Source organism: Trachypithecus francoisi, unplaced genomic scaffold (assembly GCF_009764315.1).
Source record: "Trachypithecus francoisi isolate TF-2019V2 unplaced genomic scaffold, Tfra_2.0 Lachesis_group14, whole genome shotgun sequence".
NCBI lineage: Eukaryota > Metazoa > Chordata > Mammalia > Primates > Cercopithecidae > Trachypithecus > Trachypithecus francoisi.
In genome coordinates, this window is record NW_022681459.1 from 38,618,520 (window position 1) to 38,643,514 (window position 24,995).

Consider the following 24,995-nt stretch of genomic DNA (forward strand, 5'->3'; position numbering starts at 1 on the left):
AACATGCGGGACAATGCTATGGGGATTCCTGGTGGGGGAAGTTTCTTCCCTTATCAGCAGTTGGATGACGCAGATGGCACAAAGGAAAAACAAGAACGCTCGGACCAATGGGAGGACTGCAGATTTGGGGAAGCACTCATTCTTTTCCCAGAGGTCGGGAGTTCGACCTTCCCCATACACGGTGATTTGGTTTCACGAGTCCAGACTGCGGGCCTGCAGGGAGAGGGCGAAGCGGGGCGGGACCGGGGGCGGAACCGGGGGCGGGAGCTGCGCGGGGCGGGAGCAGCGCCGGGCGGGAGCAGCGCGGGGCGGGACCCTCCCCGCGGCCCACGCGGAGCCAGGAGGCGCGGACTACAGCTCCCGGCCTGCCCCGCGCGTGGTCCCCTCCCGCCCCCCGCGCCCGGGAGGAGGATGCAGACGCCGCGGCCGGCGATGAGGATGGAGGCCGGAGAGGCAGCGCCGCCGGCGGGGGCGGGCGGCCGCGCCGCAGGCGGCTGGGGCAAGTGGGTGCGGCTCAACGTGGGGGGCACGGTGTTCCTGACCACCCGGCAGACGCTGTGCCGAGAGCAGAAGTCCTTCCTCAGCCGCCTGTGCCAGGGGGAAGAGCTGCAGTCGGACCGGGTGAGGCCCCCGGGGTGGGCGGCGAGCGGGCGGTGGGTCCTCTGCTGGCCCGACGCAGGGCTGTCGGGCCTGGCTCGCCCGCCAGGCTGGGGACCCGGCTGGGTTCATTTCCGAGGAACTGGAGGCGGGAAGAAGCGGCAGGAGGAGGGAAGGGGGAGGTGGGTCTGGTAGTGAGGGATGTGCCCATTGCCGTGGCAACGGGACAACGCAGGTCGCGGCCATTAGAAGCTCTCCAGCCGCCCTGGATCGGGGCCTCTCCTTCTCCTTTGGGGCAGTGGACAGGGAGAGACCTGGGGCCTTTCCTCCCTCCCAAAGGGGACTCCTGCTCTGGGGAAGGGGTCGACAAGGCTACTTCTCTTGCCCTTTGAGATGTGGGTGGCGGAGGGGTGCAGGGAGCTAACTGGATGGAGGAACCCTGGGGCGCCTTGTGAGCGGGCTGAATCTAGAAGGAGAGCTGGCCCAGCGGGCACTGTTTCTGAGCACCCACCCTGACTCTGCTGCACACTGCCTGCTGCGACCTTGGGTCGGACCCTTCCCTGCACTGCGCTCAGCCTCCTTCCTCATCTCTAACACGAAGGGCTGATCTGAAGATGACCTCTAAGGTCTCCTGTCCCCCATCCGAGACCCTCCGATGCTGTGGCCTTTGGCAAGTCGCCTGACCTCTCAATGTCTCCCATCTCTCTGTAGAGTCGCATGGAAGCCCACTCTGCCTCCCTGCCCGCCTGAGTGTCCAGTGAGATAGTGGCTTCTTTGGAAATTTGTAAACATCCCCTGAAAGCCTAGGGACCTGGGGACGACAGTGGGGCTGGCATCAGGGGACAGCTTCTAAGAGGGACATTCGCCGAGCCCTGTGCTGCCCCAGTTGCCACTCAGACTTCCTGTCACCAGATGCTCACAGCGACCCCTGATTATGGGGAGAGGACTGAGGCTCAAAGAGGCCAAATCATTAGCCTAAGGTCACACATTCAGGAAAAGGCAGAAGCAGGGTTTGAACTCAGGTCCATCTGACCCCAGTGCCTTTTTGCTCCTTTGTGCCTGCTCCATCCAGGGAAGAGCTCTCCCTGGACTCGCCTTCCCTCCCTGTGCATGTGCGGGGTTGGCCTGGGAGAGGCCTCACTCTTCGCTCACCGAGCATCCCTCACCTCCATAGGATGAGACCGGGGCCTACCTCATTGACCGTGACCCCACCTACTTCGGGCCCATCCTGAACTTCCTCCGGCATGGCAAGCTGGTGCTGGACAAGGACATGGCTGAGGAGGGTGAGTTGGTTCAGGGGACTGGCCTGGGGCCCACATCCTAGCCCGGCCCTCTGCAGCCTGCCAGGGCCCTCTATGGAGGCCCCAAGCCATTTGGACAACCAGGATGGCCATCTGCCTGCTTTGTTGTTTCCTGCCTCTTCCCATCCGGACGAGTCTGTTTCCCAAGCATCTGCCTGTGCCCAGCCTGGGGCTCTGCCAAGCGGACGGGCTCAAGCTTTCCCAGGGTACTGTCAGGGAGGTGACAAAGACACACGCGCAGGGGGTGGAGGAAGTCAGCAATGCCCTGTGGCCTCTGCTGTGCGCTGTGATGCCCTTTCTCTCTGGCCTCCTAGGAAGCCAGATGTGGACCGTCACATCTGGAGGCTAGGGTGACAGGAATTTGGTGTTGACAGGCATGGGGAGCTCTCTCTCTCTTTCTCTGGCTGATCCAGGATCTCCAATGCTGCCTGGTGAGGGCTTGTAAGTGGGTGGAGTGGGTGACTACTCACCAAGTCTGGCAGCCTGTGCAGCACAGTGCTGGTTGTGGGTGGAGGCAGGGGAGGGGGGAGTCTGCTTCCCAGTGAGGCTTTGGTTATCCCCAGGCCTAGGTGGCAGAGGCCCTGGATATGCCCATTATCTGGGCCTAACAAACAGTGGGGAAGCCGTGTCTGGGAGAATGACCTGTTAGCAGAGCCCCAGCCAGGGGCAAGGACTACAGTCAATGCCAGGTTAACTCTTCTTTGGGACACAGGGTGTGGCTCTGGGTCAGCTGATCCAGCCAGACCAGCTTGAACATGCCACTTCTCCTCGCTGCATCTCCACTGGTATCTGTTAAATTGGGGTGGTGATCTGCCTCCTGGAGGGAGATGTCGTGAATCCTGTGCACAGACAGCACCTGCATCTGTGCGTGCCTTCCTGCTCTGGGCCATGGTCTGCCCTCCGTGAGCCCTAGGGGACACAGTGGCTGGAGGCCCAGCAACTCTCTAGCAGGTCAGGGCCACAACACCAGAGTCCACTGTAGGTGCCTGGCCCTGCAGAACCCTACAGCTTCCCTGTTAATCCCTGGGGGAGCACAGATACCATGGGCGTGGCCTAGGCTCAGGAGCGGGCCCCACTGGGAAGGAAGTAAACACCCAAGCTGCGTCACAGCCAGCACCTGTTTACACAGGTGCCCTGCGTTCTCAAAGCCCTGCTATTCCCACACCTGCAGACAGGCCTTTCCGGGGGCTAGAGGATCAGACAGGGCTATCTGGGGGCTAGGGGATCACACAGGCCTGTCCGGGGACTAGGGGATCACACAGGGCTGTCCGGGGGCTAGGGGATCACACAGGGCTAGGGCTCATCCAAGGGCCAGAGGATCTGAGATGAGACTTACTAGCTGTGTGACACTGAGAAAGTGACCTAACCCCTCTGTGCCTCCATGCCCCCATCTGTGAAATGGGGGACCATAGCACCCACCTCACCGAGCTGTCATGAGGATAAAAGGAGTTAATAGCAATGCATCATGGAGTTCAGTGCCTGGCCGGTGGATGTGGGATGCGGTGCTAGCTGTCTGCCACCTGCAGGGCTCTGCCCAGGACACTGGGGATAATTCTCGCAATGGGGTAGCGGCACTCCCTGACCTCCTGCTCTGTGTTCGGTCCTGTGTGGGCACCGGGGACAGAGGGCAGATCAGAAATGTAAGCCCCATCTTAGCCATTTCAGGCGGCAATCATGAAGTACCGTAGATTGAGTGGCTTGTGAAAATCAGAAATGTATTTCTCTCGGTCCTAGAGGCTAGAAACCCGCGATGGGGGCACTGTGGCAGCTTCTGGTGAGGACTTTCTTCTGGGCTACAGACTGCTGACCTCTGGTTGTGTCTTCACATGGCAGAAAGAGAGGCAGCTAGCCCCCGCCCGCCCTTCTCGAGAGCTTGTTTGGAGGTTCTAGCAGGGCAGCGCAGCTACTCACACACCCTTGACCAAAGACTGGTCCTCTATTGGGGGTGGTCGCCTCTTCGACGGAGCTGGCAGCTTTGGGAGGGACACACCTGGAGTGGTGAGGGAGGAAGGGGACATGCACCTAGCCAGCTAGATTCGCTAAATCAACCCTGGCGATTCAGTGGGGTGACAGATGTCACAGCCAGATCACCCTCACATCCAATCAGCCTTCCTTATAAGAAGACTGATCCCACCCTGATCTCATTACCTCCCCTCCTAATCCCATCACGGTTTTCAGCAGGTGGATTTTTGGGGAACACACACATTCAGCTCATAATGAGCCCTGTCCCCAGGGAGCCCAGAGGCCAGTCAAGGAAAGGGCCCGAAGGTCCCCTGCCTTCTGGGAGCCTAGGGGAGTCGAAACAGCTGGAGGCTCATCGCTTCACTAGTAGGTTGACATCTTCATCTCCCAGATTAACTTAACTGTCAGATGGGGATGGTAAGGCCGGCTCTCCTCATATCCCTGGGACTTGTGATGAGCTTGTGTGGGGTGTTGCAAACTGTAAAGTGAGGCAGTTGGGGGAACGTGTGGTCACAAGGGTATGTACTTACGGTGGGAAGACATGGGCTCTGGAGTCTGCGGTGCTTGAGTTCCCTCTGCCACTTACCAGCTGTGTGACCTTGGACAAGCTGCTTCTCTTTGGGAACCTCAGTTTTCCCAGTTGTTCAGAGTGGATGATGAAAGTACCTCCTTCTAGTTCTGAGAATTCAAAAATGTAATGCACCTAGCACTTAGAGTGTGCTTAATAAATAGGAGCACATGATCGGGAGTTAGGCAGGGCCCTGCTCATGGTGACATTCTCGGGATCAGTCCCAATGACCCTGCTGTCTCTTGATGGCCCTAAAGCTGCCCCAGACTGTGGCCTGGCAGGTGCCCCTGGGTCACCGTGCTCAGCCCAGCAGAGCTGTGTGGCAGCCTCTCAGCCCCTTCCACAAGAAGTGTGGGATCCAGTGAAGGAAATGCTCCCTTTTGCTTGACCCCTGACCTCATAGACACTCAGCTCACCCTCAGGGTGGGTGATCGGAGCAGGAGGTGGGTTTCGGGGTGGAGGGAACAAGAGGAGAATGGGGCATGGAGGCAGAAGGAGTGACCTGGGGTCCGTTCTGTCTGTGCCAGGGGTCCTGGAGGAAGCCGAGTTCTACAACATCGGCCCACTGATCCGCATCATCAAAGACCGGATGGAAGAGAAGGACTACACGGTGACCCAGGTCCGGAGCAGGGGCAACATACATGCCAGGGCAGGGGCCGGTGGGGAGAGGGAGGCTGGGAGACCGGGGCGGGAGGCAGAGGAGGTTGGAAAAGACAGGACCAGTGTTTATCATGGGGAGACCAGGCTGGCCTGTAAGGAGAGGCATGGTTGTTGGGCTCCCAGGCTGGCCAGCAGAGCCCCAGACTGGGAGATGGACACTGGGGTTCAGTCCCTGTCTCAGCCCCATTTGCTGTGTGACGTTGGGCCAGGCTCGCCCTCTCTGGACCTTGATTTCCTCTTATGGGATAGAGAGGGATGGGAATGGCACCCCCATCCCTTCCTCATAGGCAGAAGGGGGTCAGTGTGGAGGTACAGGGTGCCCTGCAGGGTTCAATGCAGGATTAGCAAATTGTGCATTTCGTGGCATCAGATGGTCGCCTGGTAGGCTCGGCACAGGCTGTTGGGGCTGGTGTTTGTGAGCTTGGAGCCTGGGCCTCCCTGGCCAGTCTGCAGGAAGAGGGAGGGAGATTTTCCGACTGCTCTTGGGGATGTGTAAGGTTTGGGGGACAGGTAGTGAGGAACCATCTCCCAGGCCCACGGGATTGAGGAGGGGAGGCTCCGTGTCTCCTTGAGGGCCTGACTCCTTGAGGGTGACCCAGAATGTTCCCCAAGCCCCACCCATGTTCTTTCTTGAATTACCTGTGTTCTGGTTCTGTCTCCACCCTTGAGCTGGGTGACCTTGGGCAAGTAACTGGACCTCTCTGAGCCTCAATGGAAAGTCCCATAATGCCTAGGATTCTTGGAAGGATGAAGTGAGATGGTGTCTGGTGAATGCCTGGTGAGGAGCAGGTACTCAGAGCATGGCTGCCTCCCCCCAGCCACCTCTTCTTTCTCTCCCTCTCTTCTTCTTTAGGTATGTTGCGGGGGTGGTGGCAGCAGGTGCTCATGCCCCTCCTGGGGTGCCTGGTGCTCCCACAGGTGCCCTCTATGTGACCCTTCTGCTCACAGGTCCCACCTAAGCACGTGTACCGCGTGCTGCAGTGCCAGGAGGAGGAGCTCACACAGATGGTCTCCACCATGTCTGATGGCTGGCGCTTTGAGCAGGTGCGCTGGGGACGGGGCGTGCCACCAGGACCACCCTGGGGCCTCCTGGCCTCTGACCAAGCAGGCCCCTCCCTTCCTGCAGCCCCAGCCTTGGGTTCCCCACCACAGTCCCCCCTGCCCCAGGGGTCCTCTGAAATCAAACTAAAGAAGGTTAGGAGAGACCACACTTTGTGGCAGGTTGACCGAGAGAGAGAGGACAGGAGCCCCAGTGGCCACAGGGCAGCACGGGGCATCCTTGTTGGTGGGAGTCCTCACAGCAACCAGGTGGTGATCTATCTGGCAGCATGAGCGAGTCTCTGGCCCCCAAGTGACAGCCCAGGTACAAGGAGACCAGATCCACATAGGTGAGTGGAGTCCACCTGGAGTCAGCGCCTCTTAGAACTGAGTCAGCACCATGTGATCTAGCAGTTCCTGACGCACAGTTTTCAGGGTCTCTGCAGGGGATATGCCCAGCGGCCAGCATTGCAACATGCAGGGGAGCCCAAAGCAGTGGCTTCCCGTGAGGTCTTTGTGGTGAGCGATGGTTCCTCCCAGTCCAGATGCAGTTTACCCATCGCGAGATCCTTATCCCAAAGCACTTTATCCCTAGTCATGCAGCTGACCTCCCACCTCTCAGGTTTCCAGAGGAGCAGAGCCAGAAAGTGAGCCCAGGGTCAAAAGTGCCTTTAGAGAAGGAGAAGGTCTTGGCTAACCTTTCTCCACACCCACCCACACGCTCCCTGGCACATGGAGACTGCAAGGCAGAAGGTCGGGGCCCCCAGGATGGCCTGGAGGGATGGAAGAATGGGCCCAGTGCAGAGCCAGAGGCCTGGCTTCACCCCTGGGCCTCGCCACGGACATGCCTGCCATGTTGGGCAAGTTGCATCTCTTCCGCGGGCCCATTTCCTCATCGGTGAGGTGGGCTAACAGTACCTCCTCTGTAGGACTGTTGTGAAGATGAGAAGGGCCATCAGTAAAGCTTACAGCCCTCCATAGGACTCCCTATGTTGGCACTAGTGTCGTGCAAATCATTAGAAATCCATATTGAAGTCTGCGACCCTCAGAAAGGACTTGGGACCCCCGATGCCATTCCCTGCTCCACCCCTTCCTGGCTGTGAGGCCTTCAGCAGGCCTGAGAGTCCCTCCAGGGTCCCTGAGAGCTGAATGAGATTCATCACCTGGAAGAACTTTCTTATTCTTAGCTAGAAGGGCTCTATGGGCGTGGTTATTCTAGGGACCCTGGAACAAAGGCAGGGCCACTCTGAGAGCCTCTGGGCGTCTCTGGCAATTGCACAGGCTCTCAGAGGCTGAGCAAACAGGCCAGGGGCCATTGGTCATTGGCCCTTTGGTCTCAGGAGTGGACCACCTATCCCACCTCTGCTTCCAGGAGTGAAGGGAATATTCTGTGGGGCTCCACCTTGTGAATGCCACCCTGTAACCTTGTCCTGGGGCTGTGTCAGCCACATCTGGAACGGGGCACAGCTGCCCTTTAGAGGCCTCCGCCTGCATTTAGAAAAGGGGCCCCTGGCTCTGGGGCTAGGCTCGGGGTGCTGGTGGGGACAGCAGTAATGCCGCCACCCTCCGCCAGGGATCGGACGAGCCAAGCCAGGCGGAGAGGCTGGTCCTGGGGCACAGACCACGGGCACAGGCTGCAAGGGGGAAGACTCCATCCTCCTGCCCAGGGGTGCCCTCTACAAACCCAGGAGTGGGCCCGGCAAGCCACAAGATCAGAACCTGAGCTGGTATCTTGATTTGAGTGCCGAGGTCTGCCCTACCCGGCCCCATGGCCCCCAACACCAACCTGCGTCCTTCTCCCCATGCTCCGCCCCTCTAGCTGGTGAACATCGGCTCCTCCTACAACTACGGCAGCGAGGACCAGGCGGAGTTCCTGTGTGTGGTGTCCAAGGAGCTCCACAGCTCCCCGAATGGGCTGAGCTCAGAGTCCAGCCGCAAAACCAAGGTGAGCCCACCCGCCTCAGCCTGTGTCCAGAGAAGGTTCCTGTCTCCCTCCACCCTCTCCGCCTCTGCCGCCCCTGCGCCCGCACCATCCCTCCACCTCTCTACCCCTGCTGCCCATGCACAACCCCATGCTCACAGCCACCGCCATCCATCCCATGCCACCTGCCGTTACCCAGGCCCAGGCTGGGAGCAGTGAGATGAGAGCATCCCGAGGGTGCGGCCGGAGTGGACTCAGAGGCTGCGTGAAGGGGGCCGCATAGTGGCCACCAGGCACTGTGGCATGGACTAGGGGTCAGGGCACAGCGTGGCACTCTGTATGACTCAGGACAGGGCTTGTCCTCTCCTGGCACCTTTGCTGTGCTCTCTGAAGTGAGAGGGGAGGATCACATACTCTTTGTGGTGCCTTGGAACCTGGAACTTCTGGGATCCCACATGTCCGTTTATTCCCCAGGGACGGGTGCATGTCCCCAGCTGGCCTGAGCCGGGATGGGGAAGCCACCGCTGTAACTCCTGCCCCTTTCCCAGGCCCCCTCCTTGGCCGCTCTGCAGGATGGGGGCAGCCTGGTGGCTGCCAGTCCTGTGTGTCTGCCTGGCCTGTTGAGGCAGCCTCCTGAGAGTGCCCTGGCAGCATCCACTGTACCACGGTGGGGAGGGGCTGAGCGGGGGTCCTGCCACCCTGGACACAGTGCTGTGGTGGGAAGTCCCAAGGGCCTTCGCAGAGCCACAGAGCAGGCATGAACCAGGCTGGGAAGAAGGCAGGCTGCTCCACCTGGGGCCCAACCCTGCACAGTGGAGGCTTATCTCTGGCTTCCTGTCTGTCTGTCTGTCTGCCTCCCTGTCCTGCTGTGACGCACCCTGCCTGCCCACCCACCCCCACCACTGCCACGACTGGCACTGCCCTGCAAGGGTGCAGAGCGAGCCTGCTCCTTCTGCCTTTTTGGGCCAAAGCCCCTGGACCTGGGGTGTCAGAGACCTGGTGGCATCCCAGATCTGGGTGGTGTCTGCCCTGGGGCTTCCTTGGCCACATTTCTACTCAGGAGCAGTCTTTCCAAACAAGGCCTTCCCAGACACCCCTCAGGGATACCCCAGTCCCACACCCTCCCCGTTCTGCTTCATCCCCTCGCTGTAGCCTCACTCTATGTAACAGCAGCCAGGCTGACCCCAGAGCATGACCACAGCACCCCATCCTCAGCTGCTTTCCCCAGGCCCTCCCCAAGCTGCCCAGGGGACCGGAGAAGATGCCCCCAGCTTCTGTGGCTAGAGCCCTTCCCTCTCCTGAGGTCCCTTTCACCTTGCCTGAGACCGGGTCTTTGGGGATAGCCAGCAGGCCCTGGCCTCTCTGTTAGTATCTCCACTCTTTCTTCCCTGGGTCCGCCGGCTGGTTCACAGAGCACGGAGGAGCAGCTGGAGGAGCAGCAGCAGCAGGAGGAGGAGGTGGAGGAGGTGGAGGTGGAACAGGTGCAGGTGGAGGCAGATGCACAGGAGAAAGGTGCAGCCAACCCCCAGGAGAATGATTGCTAAGCAAAGTCGGAGCCTCCCGCCCACTCCCTGCTGGAGCCAGCTGCAGAACCGGGGGCCCCGGGGCTGCTGGGGGGGCACCAGGGTTAGCTCAGCCACTTGCCTGGCGCCTCACCCGCATAACCATCCCTTCTCTCACTTTCTCTTTGCAGCCCAGTCATCTCAGGATCCCGCTAACCTTTTCTCCCTCCCACCACTGCCTCCTCCTGCGCTTCCCGCTGGAGGTCCTGCCTCATCTTCATCCACCTCTTCTTCCTCCTGGATCTCATCTGCACCCTGCCTCTTCCCTCTCTGCCCCTGTCCGGGTTTTCTCTCTGCCTGCTCACGCCTCCATCCCGGGTCTGCCCTGGTCCCAGCCTCCCGTGCCCTCCACCCAGGCCCCCTGGCCCTGCATCCCAGAGCGTCCTGCCTGCCGCCTCCTGCGCCCCTTCTGGTACCTCCTGCCTCCCAGCCCGGGGAGGTGGGGCGCAGCTGCACCTCCTCTGTGCCCACCAACCCTGCCGGGCACCACTGAGGCTGGGCCCCGGCCGCAGGCCCTGCCCCGCCTCCTCTCCTCCCGGCCTCCTCCTCACGTTTCCTCCTTGCAGGTTCCCGTCCGCACTCTCTCAGACCTGAGGCTGAGCTTGCAGTGAGGGCTTCTCCTCGGCCCCTTGCCCGCCCCCAGAGCTGCCATCCCTGGTTTGTAGCTTGGCGGTGCTGGAGGGAGGGGTGGAGCGAGGAGGGTGCTCATCTCTTGATCCTTGGACTTGAGCCGAGCTTTCGGCTGATTATCTCCACCCACCAAAGTTTCTCATCTGACCTTGGCCTTGGGGGTGAAGCTCTGAGAGAAGAAAGTTAAGGAATGGGAACTTTCCCACCAGCCCATCAGCACCAGAGCCAGGCTTGCGGGGAGGGAGGGACCCGCTGAAGCCAGAGGCCTTGGCCGAGTCCCTGCACATCCAGGAGCTCCTGTGTCACTGCCTTGTGGCATCCCCTATTTCTGTGGGGATGGGGAGGATAGTCCACTTTTGGATACCCTTGGCCTATGAAGTGTCAGCCAAAGCTGGCTTAAGGATTGCAGAGTGTCAGAAAAAGCCCTTCTGGCCACATGCCCAGAAGCCCCCCACCCCAGTCTTTTCTTCCTGCTGTGTGACTTTGGGCAAGTCACTGTCCCTCTCTGGGCCACAATTGCCTCTAAAATGGGGACAAACGGCTGCTCTCTGTGGCTCCTTTCGCCTGGGGCATCAGTGCTTCCCCCAGCCTGACCAACCCCCATCCCACCCCCTTAAAAGTCTTGGCAGAATCTGGCCTTTGTAGGTGGCTGCCACTGAGCCCAAGACGGGGCATGGGGCTCCTGGATGGGTTACTTGGGCACCCTTCCTGCTACTCCCCCACTCAGTTCTGAATCCACCTTCTCTGGGCCTCAGCCCCATTGCCTTCTCCAGAAGGAAGCCTGTGACTCAACTGTCTCTCTCTCTCTCCCTCTCCCTGCCCCTTCAATCTCCTCTCCACCCCCTGGCCCTGCATCACCCCCTCCTTACCGGCCTCACCTCTGTCCCTCCCATCCTCCTGTCCTTCCCCTCTTTTTTTTCTAGCTGTTACAAGCCAGAGGCACCCGGATGTGAGGCCCCAGATCACCTCCAGGGACTTGGGGTTCCCATCTGAAATCCTTTATTTTTGTACCATGGGGTGGGCCCCGGGCCTGAGAAGGAAGAAGCCGCCTCTGTCTGCACCTGTGGGGCTGTGACTTACCCCTGCCTCCAGGGCCGGGGCGGGGCGGGGGCCCCCTGGGACCTCTCCAGGCCCAAGGTGGGCCCCAGGATCTCTGGGCAGAGCCGACTACTCATGGCAGACGTGTGGCAATGTCTGGCTGTGTCTCTCCAGCCCCCGCGTCCCCTTTCCCGGGCTCCCCTGCTGCATGGCGGATGCACTCCTTCCTGGCTCAGTCACATCGCCTCCTTGAGCCTTAGTCCAGGGGGTCACTCCTCCCACCCCACCTACCTCACAGGGTTGTTGTGAGGGTGCACAGAGGAGCAAGGTCCCTGAAGGCCCTCAGGCAGTATATAGGGGCCGCCCACCTTCAGCTGCCCTGGGATGGGAAGGACCCAGCCCGACCCCTGGGCGTAACACTGTGTTTGCAAATGGAGATTCAGGTATTGGGGATGCAGGTTGTGGGGAGCTGGCCTGTCAGAGTAGGTGTAGGTGGCTTGGCCTTCACCTTGGTGATCCCATCCCCAGCCATTTGCATTGCTGGCCCAGCGCCTGGCCTCGGGGGCGGGGAGAGGCAGCCGAAGGGGCTGGGCAGGGGCGGTGGAGGACTCCCGGTGGAGGACTCCCGGTGGAGGCCTCAGGAACTGCCCGGGGAGCATGGGTGTGGCAGCTGAGCCAGGGGCCCGCCTGTGTTGGACTTCCCGGGATGGGTCCTTGCTTCTCAGCTGTGTCGGACCCCACCGTGTAATAAAACCGGAAGGAACAGCCCAGCCTGGCTGTCACCCTCTCTTTCTCTGGGCCACTTTTGGGGAACTCAAGGTGTGGTAGACTGGCCCAGAGGAACGCAGCTTTCTGGCCCAGAGGAAAGCCCAAGGATGCTGCTCTGTTGTCATTTTCCTGGGTGTGTTGCAGGGAGGGCTTGGGGAACTGGCTATATCCTTTGCCCTGGGGCCAGATACCAAAGCACCTGCCCTACCTGGCCAGGAGCCAGAAAACAGAACTCTAGGGAGAGCCCTGGGCTGCCTCTGCCACATCCTAAACCTCTCAGGACACCGCCACCCCCACTTCTATTCTGACACCTGGGCCACCTCCATCCCTCCCTATTGCTGCCACCCCTCTGCCCGAAATCCCAGGAAATATAAACACCCTGCCCTCTCCCTTCTCAGAGCCTGCTGGACCCAGCCCAGACCCCAGACCTCCACCCACCCTGGCCAGGTCCTTCAACTCCCCAGTCCTGCCAAGTCTCCCCGCGGCTCGAGGAACTCCTACTGGGCAGTGAGCCCCTAGGGCACAGGCCCTCCATAGGCTGGGGCAGGGGCACCCTCTTGCCAGCTCAAGCCTGGAGGGCCTCGCCACTTCCCCTAAGGACGCTCCACTTCAAAGCTGGCCTCACTTTTGGGGTTCAACTATCCTTGCAAAAGAGTCGCCAGGAGGCTTGTTAGGAGAACAGATGACACATCCCCCACCCCTCCAGGATTCCCATGAAGACTGGGATAGGGCCCAGGGTGATTCCAGATCACCCAAGGGATTTTGCGCGTGTTCTGCCCACCTGCTCTGGAGACGCCCCCTGCTCGCCCAGCTGCCCCGGCTCCTCCTGGCAGGACCCAGGTGGGTGCTTCCCGTCCCTGGTTCCCCTTCTGCCTCATTCACCCACAGACCTGGCAGCAGCACCCACGTTGGAAAAACCCCTCTTCAGTCTAGGGCCCCTCTGAAGCTCTGAAGCGCCCTCTCTCCCTCCCGCTCCCAGTTAGGCTTCCAGAAAGAGCTGTCCACAGTTGACCACCCACTCTCACCTCCAGCGGGCCCCCTGGCTCCATCACAACTGCCCTCAGGGGTCCGAAATCATCCTCCAGTCCATCCCATGGCGCTGCTCAGTCCTGGCCCATCCTCTCCTTCCTGGAATCCTGCAGTGGCCTCCTAACCAGCCTCCCTGCCTGCCACTCCCTGCACACTGGTGCGAAGGCTGGTTCCAAAATGTGAATCCACTCATGTCACCCCTATGCTATAGAGCCTACCATGGCTCCGCAGAACTTTCAGGGTCAAATCCTTGGCTCAACTCCAGGCTCTGCTATCCCGCCTCAGTTTGCCCCTCTGAATTCTTCAGTCCTTCCCCTCTCAAGCTCTGTTCTAACACTCACTCGGCTTGCTGGGTCCTAGTGTGTCTCATTCTTCCAGGACTCTGTGCCTTTGCACATGCTCTTTCCCTGCCTGGAATATCCCTCCCAGATATTCCCACCTTGACTACCTCTGAACCCCAGCTCAAGTCTCAGCCTCCAGGCAGCTTGCCTTGACTTGCCCAGTCCGCGCTCCCCTCCGTCCCCTTCCCACTGGATCATCCCCGCGGCTCCTGGGGTCAGGAGCCAGGTCCTTCACCCCTGTGGCCCCAGAACAGTGCCTACTCAATGACTCAAAGAATTCAAAAGGAGTGAGTGTCGCGCTGGAGGGGGCCATGGCAGACGGGGAACTGGGAGACAGGAGTCTATACCACCTCCACTCCTAACCCTCAGTGCCATCATGAGGATGTCTTAACCGCCTCTCTGAGCCTGTTTCCTTTAAGGTTCCAAAAGGAGACCATTGCTCCTCACATCCCTCCCTCTGACCTGAGGGTCCCCAAACGATTGTCTTCCTGGCATTTCTCCTGGGATCTGGGCAGCTGCCCCAGAGGCCCCAGCCCTCAGTGGCCACGCTTGCTGCCACTGAGCCCACCTTGGCCTTCTGGTCACTTGTCAAACAGGCTGAGCTGGAAGCAGGGACTGCTTCAGTCAAGGGCATGAGGCTGGCGCCCGGGTCCCCGTTCAAACTCCAGCAGAGGGGCTTGGATCAGGCAGCTTTATTCCAAAGGGCAGCTGAGCTCACCTCCCGGTGAGGGTCGGGGCTGTGAGGGGCCAGGTGGCAGGCAGGGGTGGGGCAAGGACCCTGGAGTCAGGGCTTCCCCACCTTTTTTGGCTTAGGGTGGCAGCTGGCCCACCTGGCAGTCCCCAGGGCTCTGAGGGTCCCCTCCTATGGGGGCACCTTCCATTCCCAGATCCCAAGTTAGACCAGGGGCTTCCAAAGCTGGCATCTGCTCTCTGGAGCCAGGGCTGCCCAAGCAGGCTCTATACAGAGTGTACACCTCAGACACTCCTGGGGATGTAGAGCCAGCATTCTTGCTGCTGAGCCACTTCCCTGCAATAGGCAGCAGTGGAGGAAGGAGACGGAGGAGAGAAAATCGGGAGGCAGAAGGGCTGGGTGTGGGCCTGGGTCCCCAGGGGACGTCTTGACCCCCAGCTGCTGGCACTCCTCCATCCTCCTGCCATCACTGGAGCAGACATCAGGGACAAGACAAGATGCCACCTCCTGCCACCACAGGGCCCGCTCGCCTCCCCCCCCATCCCCAGAGTACTTGTCCCCCTGCTTGGCAATTGCCCTGGGCTCTCTGAGTCCAGGAGGTGGGACCCGCTCTGCAGGGGGGCAGTTCCTCAGGTCACCACTTGCTGGATCCAGCCAATCACACCTGTGATGCGGGTGTAGACACCGAAGTAGTTAGGCCGGCCACAGCCCAGGCCCCAGCTGACCAGCCCTGCCAGGAACCAGCGGCCACTGAGTGCCTTGCATACCAGCGGACCACCCGAGTCACCCTGAAAGGGGAAAGGAGAAAGGACTGAAGCAGGGTAAAGACACCCCCTTTCCAGACGAGGGGCCATGGGGATTAAGTCCTGACTGTTGGGAATTAACTGGGTGCCAGAGACTCACATTCAGTCTTAAAGCTGTGCTTTTTCCTCGCCTGCTAAATGGAGAGAGCCCAAGCCAGCCCTCTTTGTCCTCCACCCAGCCTGGGCCCTCCTGGAACTGTGGCTATGTCCCCACACCCCCACTCTGCCTCTACCTCCCTTCTGCGGCTGGCACGCCTTTCTTCTTCCTGCATCCACCTCACTGTGGGACCCTGGGCCTAGTGCCTTGTGATGGGCAAGGAGCAGAACTGGGTTTGAGCCTAACACCTGCCCGTCACAGCATCTCTTCTGATCCATGGCTCTGCAACCTTGGGCAAGCTCCTCAACGTTTCCACCCCCCAGTCTCCTCTTCTGTAAAGTGAGGGTGGCCATCGCCACCTTGTTGGGAGAATGGGAGGCTTCAGCAGGCTGATGTGAGCACAGGGCCAGACCCTGATGATGTGAGCAGCATCCTTTCTCCTTTCTCCCTCCCACGCCGGGGGGACCCACCTGGCAGGCATATGATGTGAGCAGCATCCTTTCTCCTCTCTCCCTCCCACGCCGGGGGGACTCACCTGGCAGGCATCCTTCTTGCCCTTGCGGTAGCCGGCACACAGCATGCGTGGCGTCACCTGGTAGCGATAGGCCTCGCTGCACAGGTCCTGTGGGATCAACTGCACATCCACTTTCTGCAGAGCATTGCTGGTGGGGCCTGTCCATGGTCAAGAGCAGAAGTGAGATCTAAGGAACCTGGAGCCCCTGTTCTCTGTTCTCTCTAACGCTATTCCCTTTGCATCTCAGGAGCCTCCTTCTCTCCTGCTCTGCCCACCGTTACCTCTGCTGGGGTTGCACCTGCCCCTCTGCCTCCCTGTCACTTTATTCTAGCTCTTTCTCTGTGGGGTTCATGGAGACAGAGCGCCTGACCAAAGCCCATATGGAGGGCCAGGTGCAGTGGCTCACACCTGTAATCCCAGCACTTTGGGAGGCCGAGGCGGACAGATCACCTGAGGTCAAGAGTTCAAGACCAGCCTGACCAACATGGAGAAACCCTGTCTCTACTAAAAATACAAAATTAGCTGGGTGTGGTGGTGCATGCCTGTAATCCCAGTTACTCAGGAGGTTGAGGCAGGAGAATCGCTTGAACCCAGGAGGCAGAGGTTGTAGTGAGCCAAGATCGTACCATTGCACTCCAGCCTGGGCAACAAGAGCGAAACTCCATCTCAAAAAAAAAAAGAAGCCCGTGTGGATGAGTGTCTTACTCCAGCGTCTTGTCCCCCACCTCTGTCTGCTCAGGCACCTCTGGGCTCTGGCTGGCTCTTCGCTGCTATGTTACAGCACCTGGGGATGTCTCCAAAGCCCACATCTGACCCCTTCACCGTTTCCTTACAACTCTGCAGAGCCCCAACTCTGCAGTACACCCCAGTGCTTCTCCAGGAGGGCTGCATATCACAGTCCCCTGGGAAGCCTTGATACAAGGGGTTTTTCTTGAAGCTCCACGCATGGTTCTAAGGTGCAGGTAGGAGGGAGAACTCCTGGCCCAAGATCCTTACACTGGCTGGCAAGGCCCTGTCTGCCCTTCTGGCTCTCTTTGCCCAGGCACACCTGCGCCCCACCTTGGCCCCTCTGGCAGGCTGCGGATGTTCTCAGGTTCTTCCTGTCTTGGCACCTGTGTCTTCACCTGAATGTCTTTTCCCTTTGTCTGGATGTTGCCAACTCATCTTTCGGGCCTCAGCTTAAACAACCCTCCCCTTGAAGCCTCCCTTGACCCTACCTAGGTAGGAGCCTCCTCTGTGTCTCCACTGTCCCTGCACCTCCCCATCCATGTCAGCCCTTATCACTGGCTGTCTCCCCTGAGAATGTTCTCTCTCCATCCTGATGTACCCTTCCCTTAACCCCATACCTGGTCCATAGCTGGTGCTCAGAAAGTGTCATTGAGTGACTGAATGAGTGAAGGAATAGTGAATGAACCAGCCTTTGCTTTGCCATGACCTCTGCCATCCCCTTGGGTAAGTCACTGTTCCTCTGAGCCTCGGCTTTCCCATCCTTAAAATATCTCTGCAGCCTTGCCTGCCTCCAGATTGTAAGTCATTGTACACATTTTTGAAGCCACCAACATTAAGGCTGCAGGGCATGTCTGTAGGTTTGCCAGCTGGGTCTGTGTCCCCAAAACTGTACAGTGGCCGCCAGGGATGGCCAGCTCTGGTTAGTGAAAGTAGAAAGGGGAGAGACCCTGTTTCTGAGAGCAGTAGCAGGAAGAGCGGGGGCTCTGGAGGCAGCCAGTCCTGGGTTCTAATCTCTGCTCCAGTCCTCTCTGGCTGTGTGACTTACAGCAACATGTCTCTGAGCCTTGGTTTCTCCATCCATAAAATGGGGCCACAGCATCCGCCCCAGGGCTATTGGATGGATTATATGAAGTCATGTTCCCCTAAAATTCAGCCTGGATGTGGAAAGTGCTAATAATTAAGAGCCTCCGCCCTTGCAGCCCAAGGAGCAGCAGGTGGAGCTTGCACGTGGGCAGTGGCCCCCCAGACCTGACCCTTTGCCCCACACACATAACGGCCTTCCACAGTGAAGCTAGGAGGGCGGGGGCGGGGGCCTATTGGCCGCATTAAATGGTGGTTTTGTACCGTAAAATTCAGCCCAATTTGAATCCCAGGAGTAGAGGGCCTGTGGGGTGGAGCCCCGGGACCCCCAGCCCCGCCCTTCTCCAGGTCAGGTGTTGCGAAGCGGATCCGCACGGTCTCCCGCCACCCGTGCGGGCCGCTTACCGCCTTCGCGCAGGGCACCCCAGCCGGTGATCCAGCAGTGCAGGCCGGGTTCGAAGAAGTGGGAGTGCGCGGGCAGGCAGACGGGACGCACGGCGGCTGAGCGCACCACCGGGTGGTCGAGCTGCAACAGCGCCACGTCGTAGTCGTGGCTGTCCTCTTCGTGATACGGGTGCAGGAGCAGGCGGCTCACCTTGAAGGACACCTCTCCAGGCCAGCGCGAGTTCTGCCACACCTTGCCCAGGAACACCGTCCACAGCGCCGGGGAGGCCATGCTGGGGTGGGGTGGGGTGGGGGGAAGCTGCTCTCCCCATCCAGGGACCCTCAGGATAGCCAACTGCCGCCTGGGACAGTGCCCTCCACACCAGCCCTCCCTGCCCTCCCTGAAGGCCGCCTAGCTGGTGGTACAGCGTTCAGCCTTCACCCACTCGGCCTGCCTGGGTTCCAGGCCCCAGCTTCATCCCTCCCTAGACATGTGTGTGCCTCTCTAAGCCTCTGCCACCTCATCTGCAAAATGGGAAGGGCATTTTCTACTCGACTGTTCTTGAGAGAATCCAGTAAGACCGTGTATCAAAACTGTAGCACAGGGCCAGGCCCTCAACACAGATTTCTTTTTTCCTTAGCACTTTACGGACCCCGACTGCTCTGAGTTCCCCGAGGTTGGTGGGTCCTGGTGGGGAGGGGCTGGGCGTTGACAGTGGAGGAATTGGACTGCCGTAGTCAGCTGCCTGCGTGGCAGGTGGGCAGCCTTCGGGTCTCTCTACCTGAGGGGTTAGGGTACCCCTGGGATGGGTACCCTAGGTTAGGGTATCCCTGGGTTAGGGTACTACCTGGGATGGGGTTAAAGAGAGCTAGGTGGTCAGAGCAACCTGTGCCCCAGAGAGGATACAAAAGGGGATCCCTATGCAGGTTCTGGGGACAGGATCTGGAGCCCAGATCTGTCTGCGGGTGGATTGGGGAAGGTTTCAGCCCACCAAGCAGATGGGAAAGATGGCCATCAGGCCTGATGAGATGTCCCCTGGGGGCTCCCTGCTACTTCATGTCACACCTCGGGGAGTGTCATAGCTTATGACGAGGTAGGGCAGTTCTGTCCTTTACTGTATCCCCAGCATCTAGCATAGCCCCTGGCACATAGTAGGAGCACAACAAGTGTTGCTGAATGAGTGAATGAGATGAATGAATGAATCACTGGCCCAACTTAAAGCAAGATACCGAAAGTAGATGGCAGAGAGGTGGAACAACGTGTCCAGGGACCCAGTAGGTCCTGGTGGAGCCAGGACTAGAACCCACATCACAGTAGCCTGTCTGAGGGGTTCAGCACCCTTCCCTCTATCTGCAAAGAGCTCAGACACAGTGCACTGCCTGCCTGGCCTTCCCTGCCCTTGCCTCTTATGGCCTAGGCCCCCACACCCTCCCACTTACCTGTCCTCCTGGAAGCAATGGGCAGCTGTTATCACCCAGCGGTCAGCGATGAGGGCCCCCCCACAGATGTGTCGACCCCGAACCTGGAGGCTGGCCTGCCATGGCCACTCACCCTCGGAGGACATGGCCCCACCAACAATGCGACTGGAGGGGCCCTGGAGGCCACAGTCTGGGGATGGGGGCAGGTGGTAGGGTGGACAGAGGAGGAGGGGAAGGGGAGAAGCAGACAGACAGAGAGGAAGGGCGAAGGAAAGGGATGGAGAGACAGAGAACAGGAGAACAATGGAGGGAGAGAGATCATAAAGACCCAGGTGAGGGGGCAGAGGGTGGGATAGAGAGAGACCAGGGGACAGGGGTGAGATTTCCCTCCAGTGTCCTGCTGTGGGCACCCCCCTCCCTCCCAAGCTCCAGGGCCCCAGGCAGCCAGGCAGGGCTCACCACAGTGCTGCTCGTCTGAGCCGTCCCTGCAGTCGGGCTGCCCATCACACTGTGGGTTGGGCTTCTTTACGCAGCTCCGGTCCTCACACTGGAAGGTGAATGTCCCGCAGGGCACCCCTGGGACAGGGGATGGGGACAGGGCACAGAAGGTGGGTCTCTGAGCCCCAAAGGAGACTTCCAAAGTGGGGTGCAGGAACGATGGAGCCAGAAGAGCCGGGAGGTGACTGGACAGTCTTTTCCTGAATCTCCTTTAAGATTTCCTAAAAGCAGGCCATGTCCCCCGCACCCCTAGCCCCTCCACTCAGACTGGTCTGTTGAGTGCAAAGCGGTGTCTCCATTCTCAGACTGGAGCTCCTGACCACAAGATCATGCCTCCCCATCTGGTGTGGAACTTCAAAGCAGAACTGTGCTTCCACTTTCAGACCAGAGTCCCCACCTCACCTGGCAGTCTCCCAGGCTCTGGGCCTGCCCGGTTGCCACCTTTTCCTCCCTGCTCTTCACTGTAAAGTACTTTCCACTCCACCACTTGGTCTTTGCCTCTCTCCTTTCCTCCTGCCTATTTAAGTTTTAGCTCTCACCAAGGACCAAACGCCTACCTCCTCCAGGAAGCTTTTCATGTCTGACCTCCTCCCTGCTCCACAATCTACACGGCAGGAGAGTCACCCATCGTATCCTCCTAACAGATAAGCCTTGGAAGGCAGGGGCTGCATCTCTGCTGTTTTATTCCCACTTCCTCACTGCACCTTGCCTATTGCTGGATAGCCTGCAAGTGTTGGTCAGTTGGTCAGTTGGGTGGGTAGATGGATGGATGGATAAATAGACCCAGACAGAAGATTGAGCAGAAAAGCCAATGGGTGGAGTGGTGGTCCATTAGGGAGACTGACAGACAGCTAGAAGGTTGGATAAATGCGTGGATGTAAGGACCAGTGGACAGACAGGGTGCTAGGGAGATCAGTGGATGGGTGGGTGGATGGGTGATGGATGGATAGATGGATGGATTGGTAGATGGATGGATGGATGGATGATGGATGGATGGATGGATGGATGGATGGATGATGTATGGATGGATGATGGATGGATGGATGATGGATGGGTGGATGGATGATGGATGGATGATGGATGGATGGATGAATGGATGGATGGATGATGGATGGATGATGGATGGATAGATGGATGGATGGATGGATGATGGATGGGTGGATGGATGGATGAATGGATGATGGATGGATGGATGGATGGATGGATGGATGGATGGACAGATGGATGGAACAGTGGCCATTACAGGCAGGTAGTCAGCCAAACTAATAAGTGGGTAGATTGACTGTTTGATGATAGGGAGATCAGTGGTTGCAAAGGTCAGTAGATGCATGGATAAATGGGTAGCTGTATGAATCGATGGACAGACAGGGTGATTGGAGACCAGAAGATAGATGAATGGATGGATGGATGCATGGATATACAGGTGTAAATACAGAGGGGTTGGTGGATGTTGGGATGAGAAGCTAGAAACCTTTGCTGAAGCCTGTAGCAGGCCTAGACTGCCTTTGGTGTCCCTCCAGACACTCAGCCAGGCCCTGTCCTACCTTCCTGGCACCGCTCTTCATCGCTGCCGTTGAGACAGTCAGGCTGCCCATCACAGACCTTAAGCAGTGAGATGCACGTGCTGTCCTCTTGGCACTGGAATGTGGCTCTGCAAACTGTGTGGGGACACAGAGAGGGGACAGGTGGGAGGAAGCCAGAGGAGACAGCTGGGGCTTGGCGATGCCTATAGATGGTGTGCTGTATTGCACATTACCGATCACAAATCTCTCTCTGCTACTTTATTTTAATTTAATTTAATTTAATTTAATTTTGTGTTATTATTATTATTTTTTTTTTGAGCCGGAATCTCGCTCTTGTTAGGAAGGCTGGAGTGCAATGGCACAATCTCACCGCAACCTCCCAGGTTTCAAGTGATTCTCCTGCCTCAGACTCCCAAGTAGCTGGGATTACAGGCTCCTGCCACCACACCCAGCTAATTATTGTACTTTTTGTAAAGACAGGGTTTCACCATGTTGACTAGGCTCATCTTGAACTCCTGACCTCAGGTGATCCACTCGACTCGGCCTCCCAAAGTGCTGGGATTACAGGCGTGAGCCACTGCACCCGGCCTCTTTCTCTGCTACTTTACACCCAAAGTTTCACAGCAACCCTGTGAGATACCCCATTTCATTGGTGGAAACAGATGAGGTGACTTGTCCAAGGTCACTTGGCTGAGCCAGAACTTGAAGATGTTCAGTTTCCAAATATGAGGCACCTCCCCCAGCACCGTGGCAGGATCATCCCCCTGGCCATGAACATCTTGCTTCCCTCTTCCCACATATTTAAACCTTTGACAGGGCAGAGGAGGGGGACATCTCCCTCACCCATTCTGTTCCTTCTTGGAAGGTTGGCTGGGACAGCGGTGGGGGTGATAGCTCTGAGCTGGAAGTCAGGAGACCTGGCTCCCCACTTGTCCCTGCCACTGTCCCACGAGGTGGTCTCATCTTGCCATCCCCGACAGAGAACCCCACTTCCTGGGTGTTGATAATGGAAGCTACATGTAGGAGTAGGGTTTCTACTCAGCTCAGAGCAGGGAAGGTGAGGAGGGAGGAGGGATTGGCGGGGAGAGGAAGGATGCACGGGTGGGTTGCTCACCGCAATTTCTCTCATCCAGGCCGTTGGGGCAGTCCTTGACCCCATCACAGGCAGGGACGCAGAGTCCATTTACAGAGCAGAGGAACTCTCCAGGGCAGGCTGCGAAACCACAGGGGACCGTGGAGGCAGGGAGGGCGCCGTTAGGCCATGCATAGCCCCGAAGGCGCACAAAGACATGCAGGCACCTGTTCACTCACACACACGGACAGGCACCAACAGACATGTGTTCCTGGGCACCCATGTACACATTCCAAGCAGACATACATATCCAGACACACGCACAGAACACACAACACACGTGGCTATGTATGAGTGTGTATTCCTGCAAACCCGTGTGGCTGCCTTGCACATGGCACACACAAAGCTGCATAAATTTGTGCAAGCACAAACACGCTCTCTCTCTCTCTCTCTCTCTCTCTCTTCTTTTGTTCAGCCTCATAAGCAGCTGCCTACAGCCCCCTTGGTGGTTCCAGGGATGGCCAAGAGGCAGGGAGTCACTGCAGGGGGTTCCCCCAGCTGCCTATACTCACGGTCCGACTGGTTGTACAAGCCATAGTGCACCCGCACACCAGGCCCTGTGAGGGAGATCTGGGAGGTGAAATTGATGGTGATGCCGGCCGTGGCCACCACGGGGATCCTCTCGGCGTAAGGCTGCAGGATGCGCAGGCCACACAGCCTGGGGGGAATCAGAGACAAGTCAGGGCCGCACTGGCTGGTCTCCTGGGTCCTGTGCACAGAGCAAGGACAGGGCAGCCAGAGGGGCAGGGGGAGCTGCACCCCCACTGCGCCTCCTCTGCCCTGATTTCTCCTTGGGTGACTGTTCCCCCCGAGTCATCTTCTAGAAAGTAGCCTGGCTATGTTACTCCCCTGCTCAAAAATCTTCAATGGCTTCCCATTGCCTGCCAGATAAACTCAATTCTAGTCACAGTCACCGTGAACTGTGAGGTTCTAGCAAGTCAGGGTCCTTCTTTGAGCCTCACTTTCCTCCCTCATAAAACAAGAAAAATTGGCCAAGAGCAGTGGTTCACACCTGTAATCCTAGCATTTTGAGAGGCCAAGCTGGGTGGATCACCTGAGGTCAGGAGTTCAAGACCAGCCTGACCAACATGGAGAAACCTCGTCGCTACTAAAAATACAAAATTAGCCGGGTATGGTGGCGCATGCCTGTAATCCCAGCTACTCTGGAGGCTGAGGCAGGAAAATCGCTTGAACCCAGGAGGCGGAGGTTTCAGTGAGCCGAGATCACACCATTGCACTCCAGCCTGGGCAATAAGAGCACAAAACTACATCGAAAAGAAAGGAGGGAGGGAGGGGGGAGAGAGAGAGAGAGGAGAGAGAGGGAGAGAGAGGAAGGAAGGAAGGAGGGAGGGAGAAGGAAGGAAGGAAGGGAGGGAGGGAGGGAGGGAGGGAGGGAGGGAGGGAGGAGGAAAGAAGGAAGGAAAAATTATTTCTGTTGACCTTAAATCTGACAAAAGGCTTCAATGTGTCAGTCGAGGCAAAAGCCCTTGACTGGCCCACTGTCCACAGATGTGCAAGGTTATTCGCCTTGAGGCTGGTGTGGGACGAGGGGGCAGCAGTGCTCCCCATTTAAGCACCAACCCTCCTGCCTCCTTGTGACACTGTGGGTTTGAGGGAAGGACCAGTCCTTCTCCCATGACCAGTAAATTAGTGCTGATGGGCAGCACCTTCTCCATGCATGGCCTCACGGGGTGGGACCACCCCCAGCTGTGGGAGCACCTCATATCCGCTGGACAACACCGCCCCTGCTCCCCTGCCACAACACCACCAAGAAGATACACTTGTTTAAACAGAGCAGGTGGGGGAACCTCCAGAGAGGCTGAGTCTTTCTCTCCTACCAGAGAACAGGTAGGAGCCCTCCCATCTCTAGGTCATAGGCCCAGAGGCTCCTCCTGCAGAGTCCGGCGCACCTCCTCCCACAGAGTAAGTGGGCAGCGGCATGCCTTCACAGAGTGGTTGTAACCACTCCCCGAGAACAGTGGAACCCTCCCTCCACAGCAGCCTGGGGTTCCTTTTCATCCCAGGTGGGACACACTTGCAGAACAGATGGGGACAGCTTCATCAGCTCATAGAAATGCCCTCCACAGAGCAAATCAGAGTGCTTTGCAGATGGGGGAAACATGCCCAGGGCGCAGGTTGAAACTCTGCAGGGAGAGCTGAAAATGCCCTGGCAGAGAAAGCAGAAGGAAATCCAGAGAGCATCAGGAATAGCCCTGAAGGCCGATGGAGATATCCCACAGCAAATCCAAAACCCCTCAGAGCCTGCCATGATTCCCAGGGGCCAGGCACTCCCCAAAACTTCTAGTACATGGTAGCACTTAACCTTTCAATAAGTTAATCAATCCACTAGCCACTGAATAGCTGAAGATGAGCTTTGAGGCTGTTTTAACATCTCAAGGTATGTGGCTGGGGCTGAGCCTCATCGGCTATGGCATCACAAGGCCTCGTTGCACGGGGATTCTGAGGTTCAAGCAGCACCTCCGCCCAGGGAGGGAGGAATTGCTGTCATCCCATTTTACAGATGAGGCTCATGAGCGCAGGAACCAAGGTGTCATCAGAATCTGGCCTCAGGGCCCAGAAGAGCTCACCTAGCTTGCTTGGCGGGAGGGACCCTGATTCCCACTGCAACAGTAGCTCTGAGGTCTGAGCCCCCTACATCCCCCATGTCCTCCACAGACCTGGCCTAGACTCTGGCCCCCCATAAGTCTGT

The 24,995-nt window shown here is 58.5% G+C and overlaps 2 protein-coding genes across 9 annotated transcripts in view; one reads left to right on the plus strand and one right to left on the minus strand.

Moving 5' to 3' along the window:
* Positions 1 to 282: 282 nt before the first annotated feature.
* On the plus strand, positions 283 to 12,047 carry KCTD17 (potassium channel tetramerization domain containing 17). Of its 8 annotated transcripts, XM_033234036.1 has the most exons (9): positions 285 to 621; positions 1,772 to 1,880; positions 4,956 to 5,047; positions 6,037 to 6,132; positions 7,946 to 8,071; positions 9,460 to 9,559; positions 9,741 to 9,812; positions 10,176 to 10,266; positions 11,163 to 12,047. In XM_033234036.1, the coding sequence occupies exons 1-9, from the start codon at positions 412 to 414 to the stop codon at positions 11,230 to 11,232; spliced, it is 966 nt and encodes a 321-aa protein (XP_033089927.1). In that variant the 5' UTR covers positions 285 to 411; the 3' UTR covers positions 11,233 to 12,047. The 8 variants fall into 8 exon arrangements, 7 of the variants coding, with proteins under 7 accessions (XP_033089924.1, XP_033089927.1, XP_033089925.1 ...); XM_033234033.1 differs by having other exon boundaries at positions 283 to 621; positions 10,176 to 12,047; XR_004442556.1 differs by having other exon boundaries at positions 288 to 621; positions 9,741 to 10,266; positions 11,163 to 11,220.
* A 2,045-nt stretch (positions 12,048 to 14,092) lies between these two features.
* TMPRSS6 (transmembrane serine protease 6) overlaps positions 14,093 to 24,995 on the minus strand; it is a 13,317-nt gene continuing 2,414 nt past the window's right edge. The window contains exons 3-10 of the mRNA XM_033233943.1: positions 22,798 to 22,994; positions 22,268 to 22,366; positions 21,175 to 21,288; positions 19,592 to 19,708; positions 19,154 to 19,322; positions 17,735 to 18,006; positions 15,542 to 15,678; positions 14,093 to 14,894 (exon numbers count right to left, since the gene is read on the minus strand). Coding sequence (XP_033089834.1) covers positions 14,736 to 14,894; positions 15,542 to 15,678; positions 17,735 to 18,006; positions 19,154 to 19,322; positions 19,592 to 19,708; positions 21,175 to 21,288; positions 22,268 to 22,366; positions 22,798 to 22,994 — 1,264 coding nt within the window. The 3' untranslated portion in view covers positions 14,093 to 14,735. The remainder of the gene's footprint in view (positions 14,895 to 15,541; positions 15,679 to 17,734; positions 18,007 to 19,153; positions 19,323 to 19,591; positions 19,709 to 21,174; positions 21,289 to 22,267; positions 22,367 to 22,797; positions 22,995 to 24,995) is intronic.

Coding starts and splice junctions, on each gene's coding strand:
- KCTD17 (XM_033234032.1), top strand. CDS start 412: ATGCAGACGCCGCGGCCGGCGATGAGGATGGAGGCCGGAGAGGCAGCG. Junction 1,881..4,955: donor CAAGGACATGGCTGAGGAGG/GTGAGTTGGTTC, acceptor TGTCTGTGCCAG/GGGTCCTGGAGGAAGCCGAG. Junction 9,560..9,740: donor GGCAGATGCACAGGAGAAAG/GTGCAGCCAACC, acceptor TTCTCTTTGCAG/CCCAGTCATCTCAGGATCCC.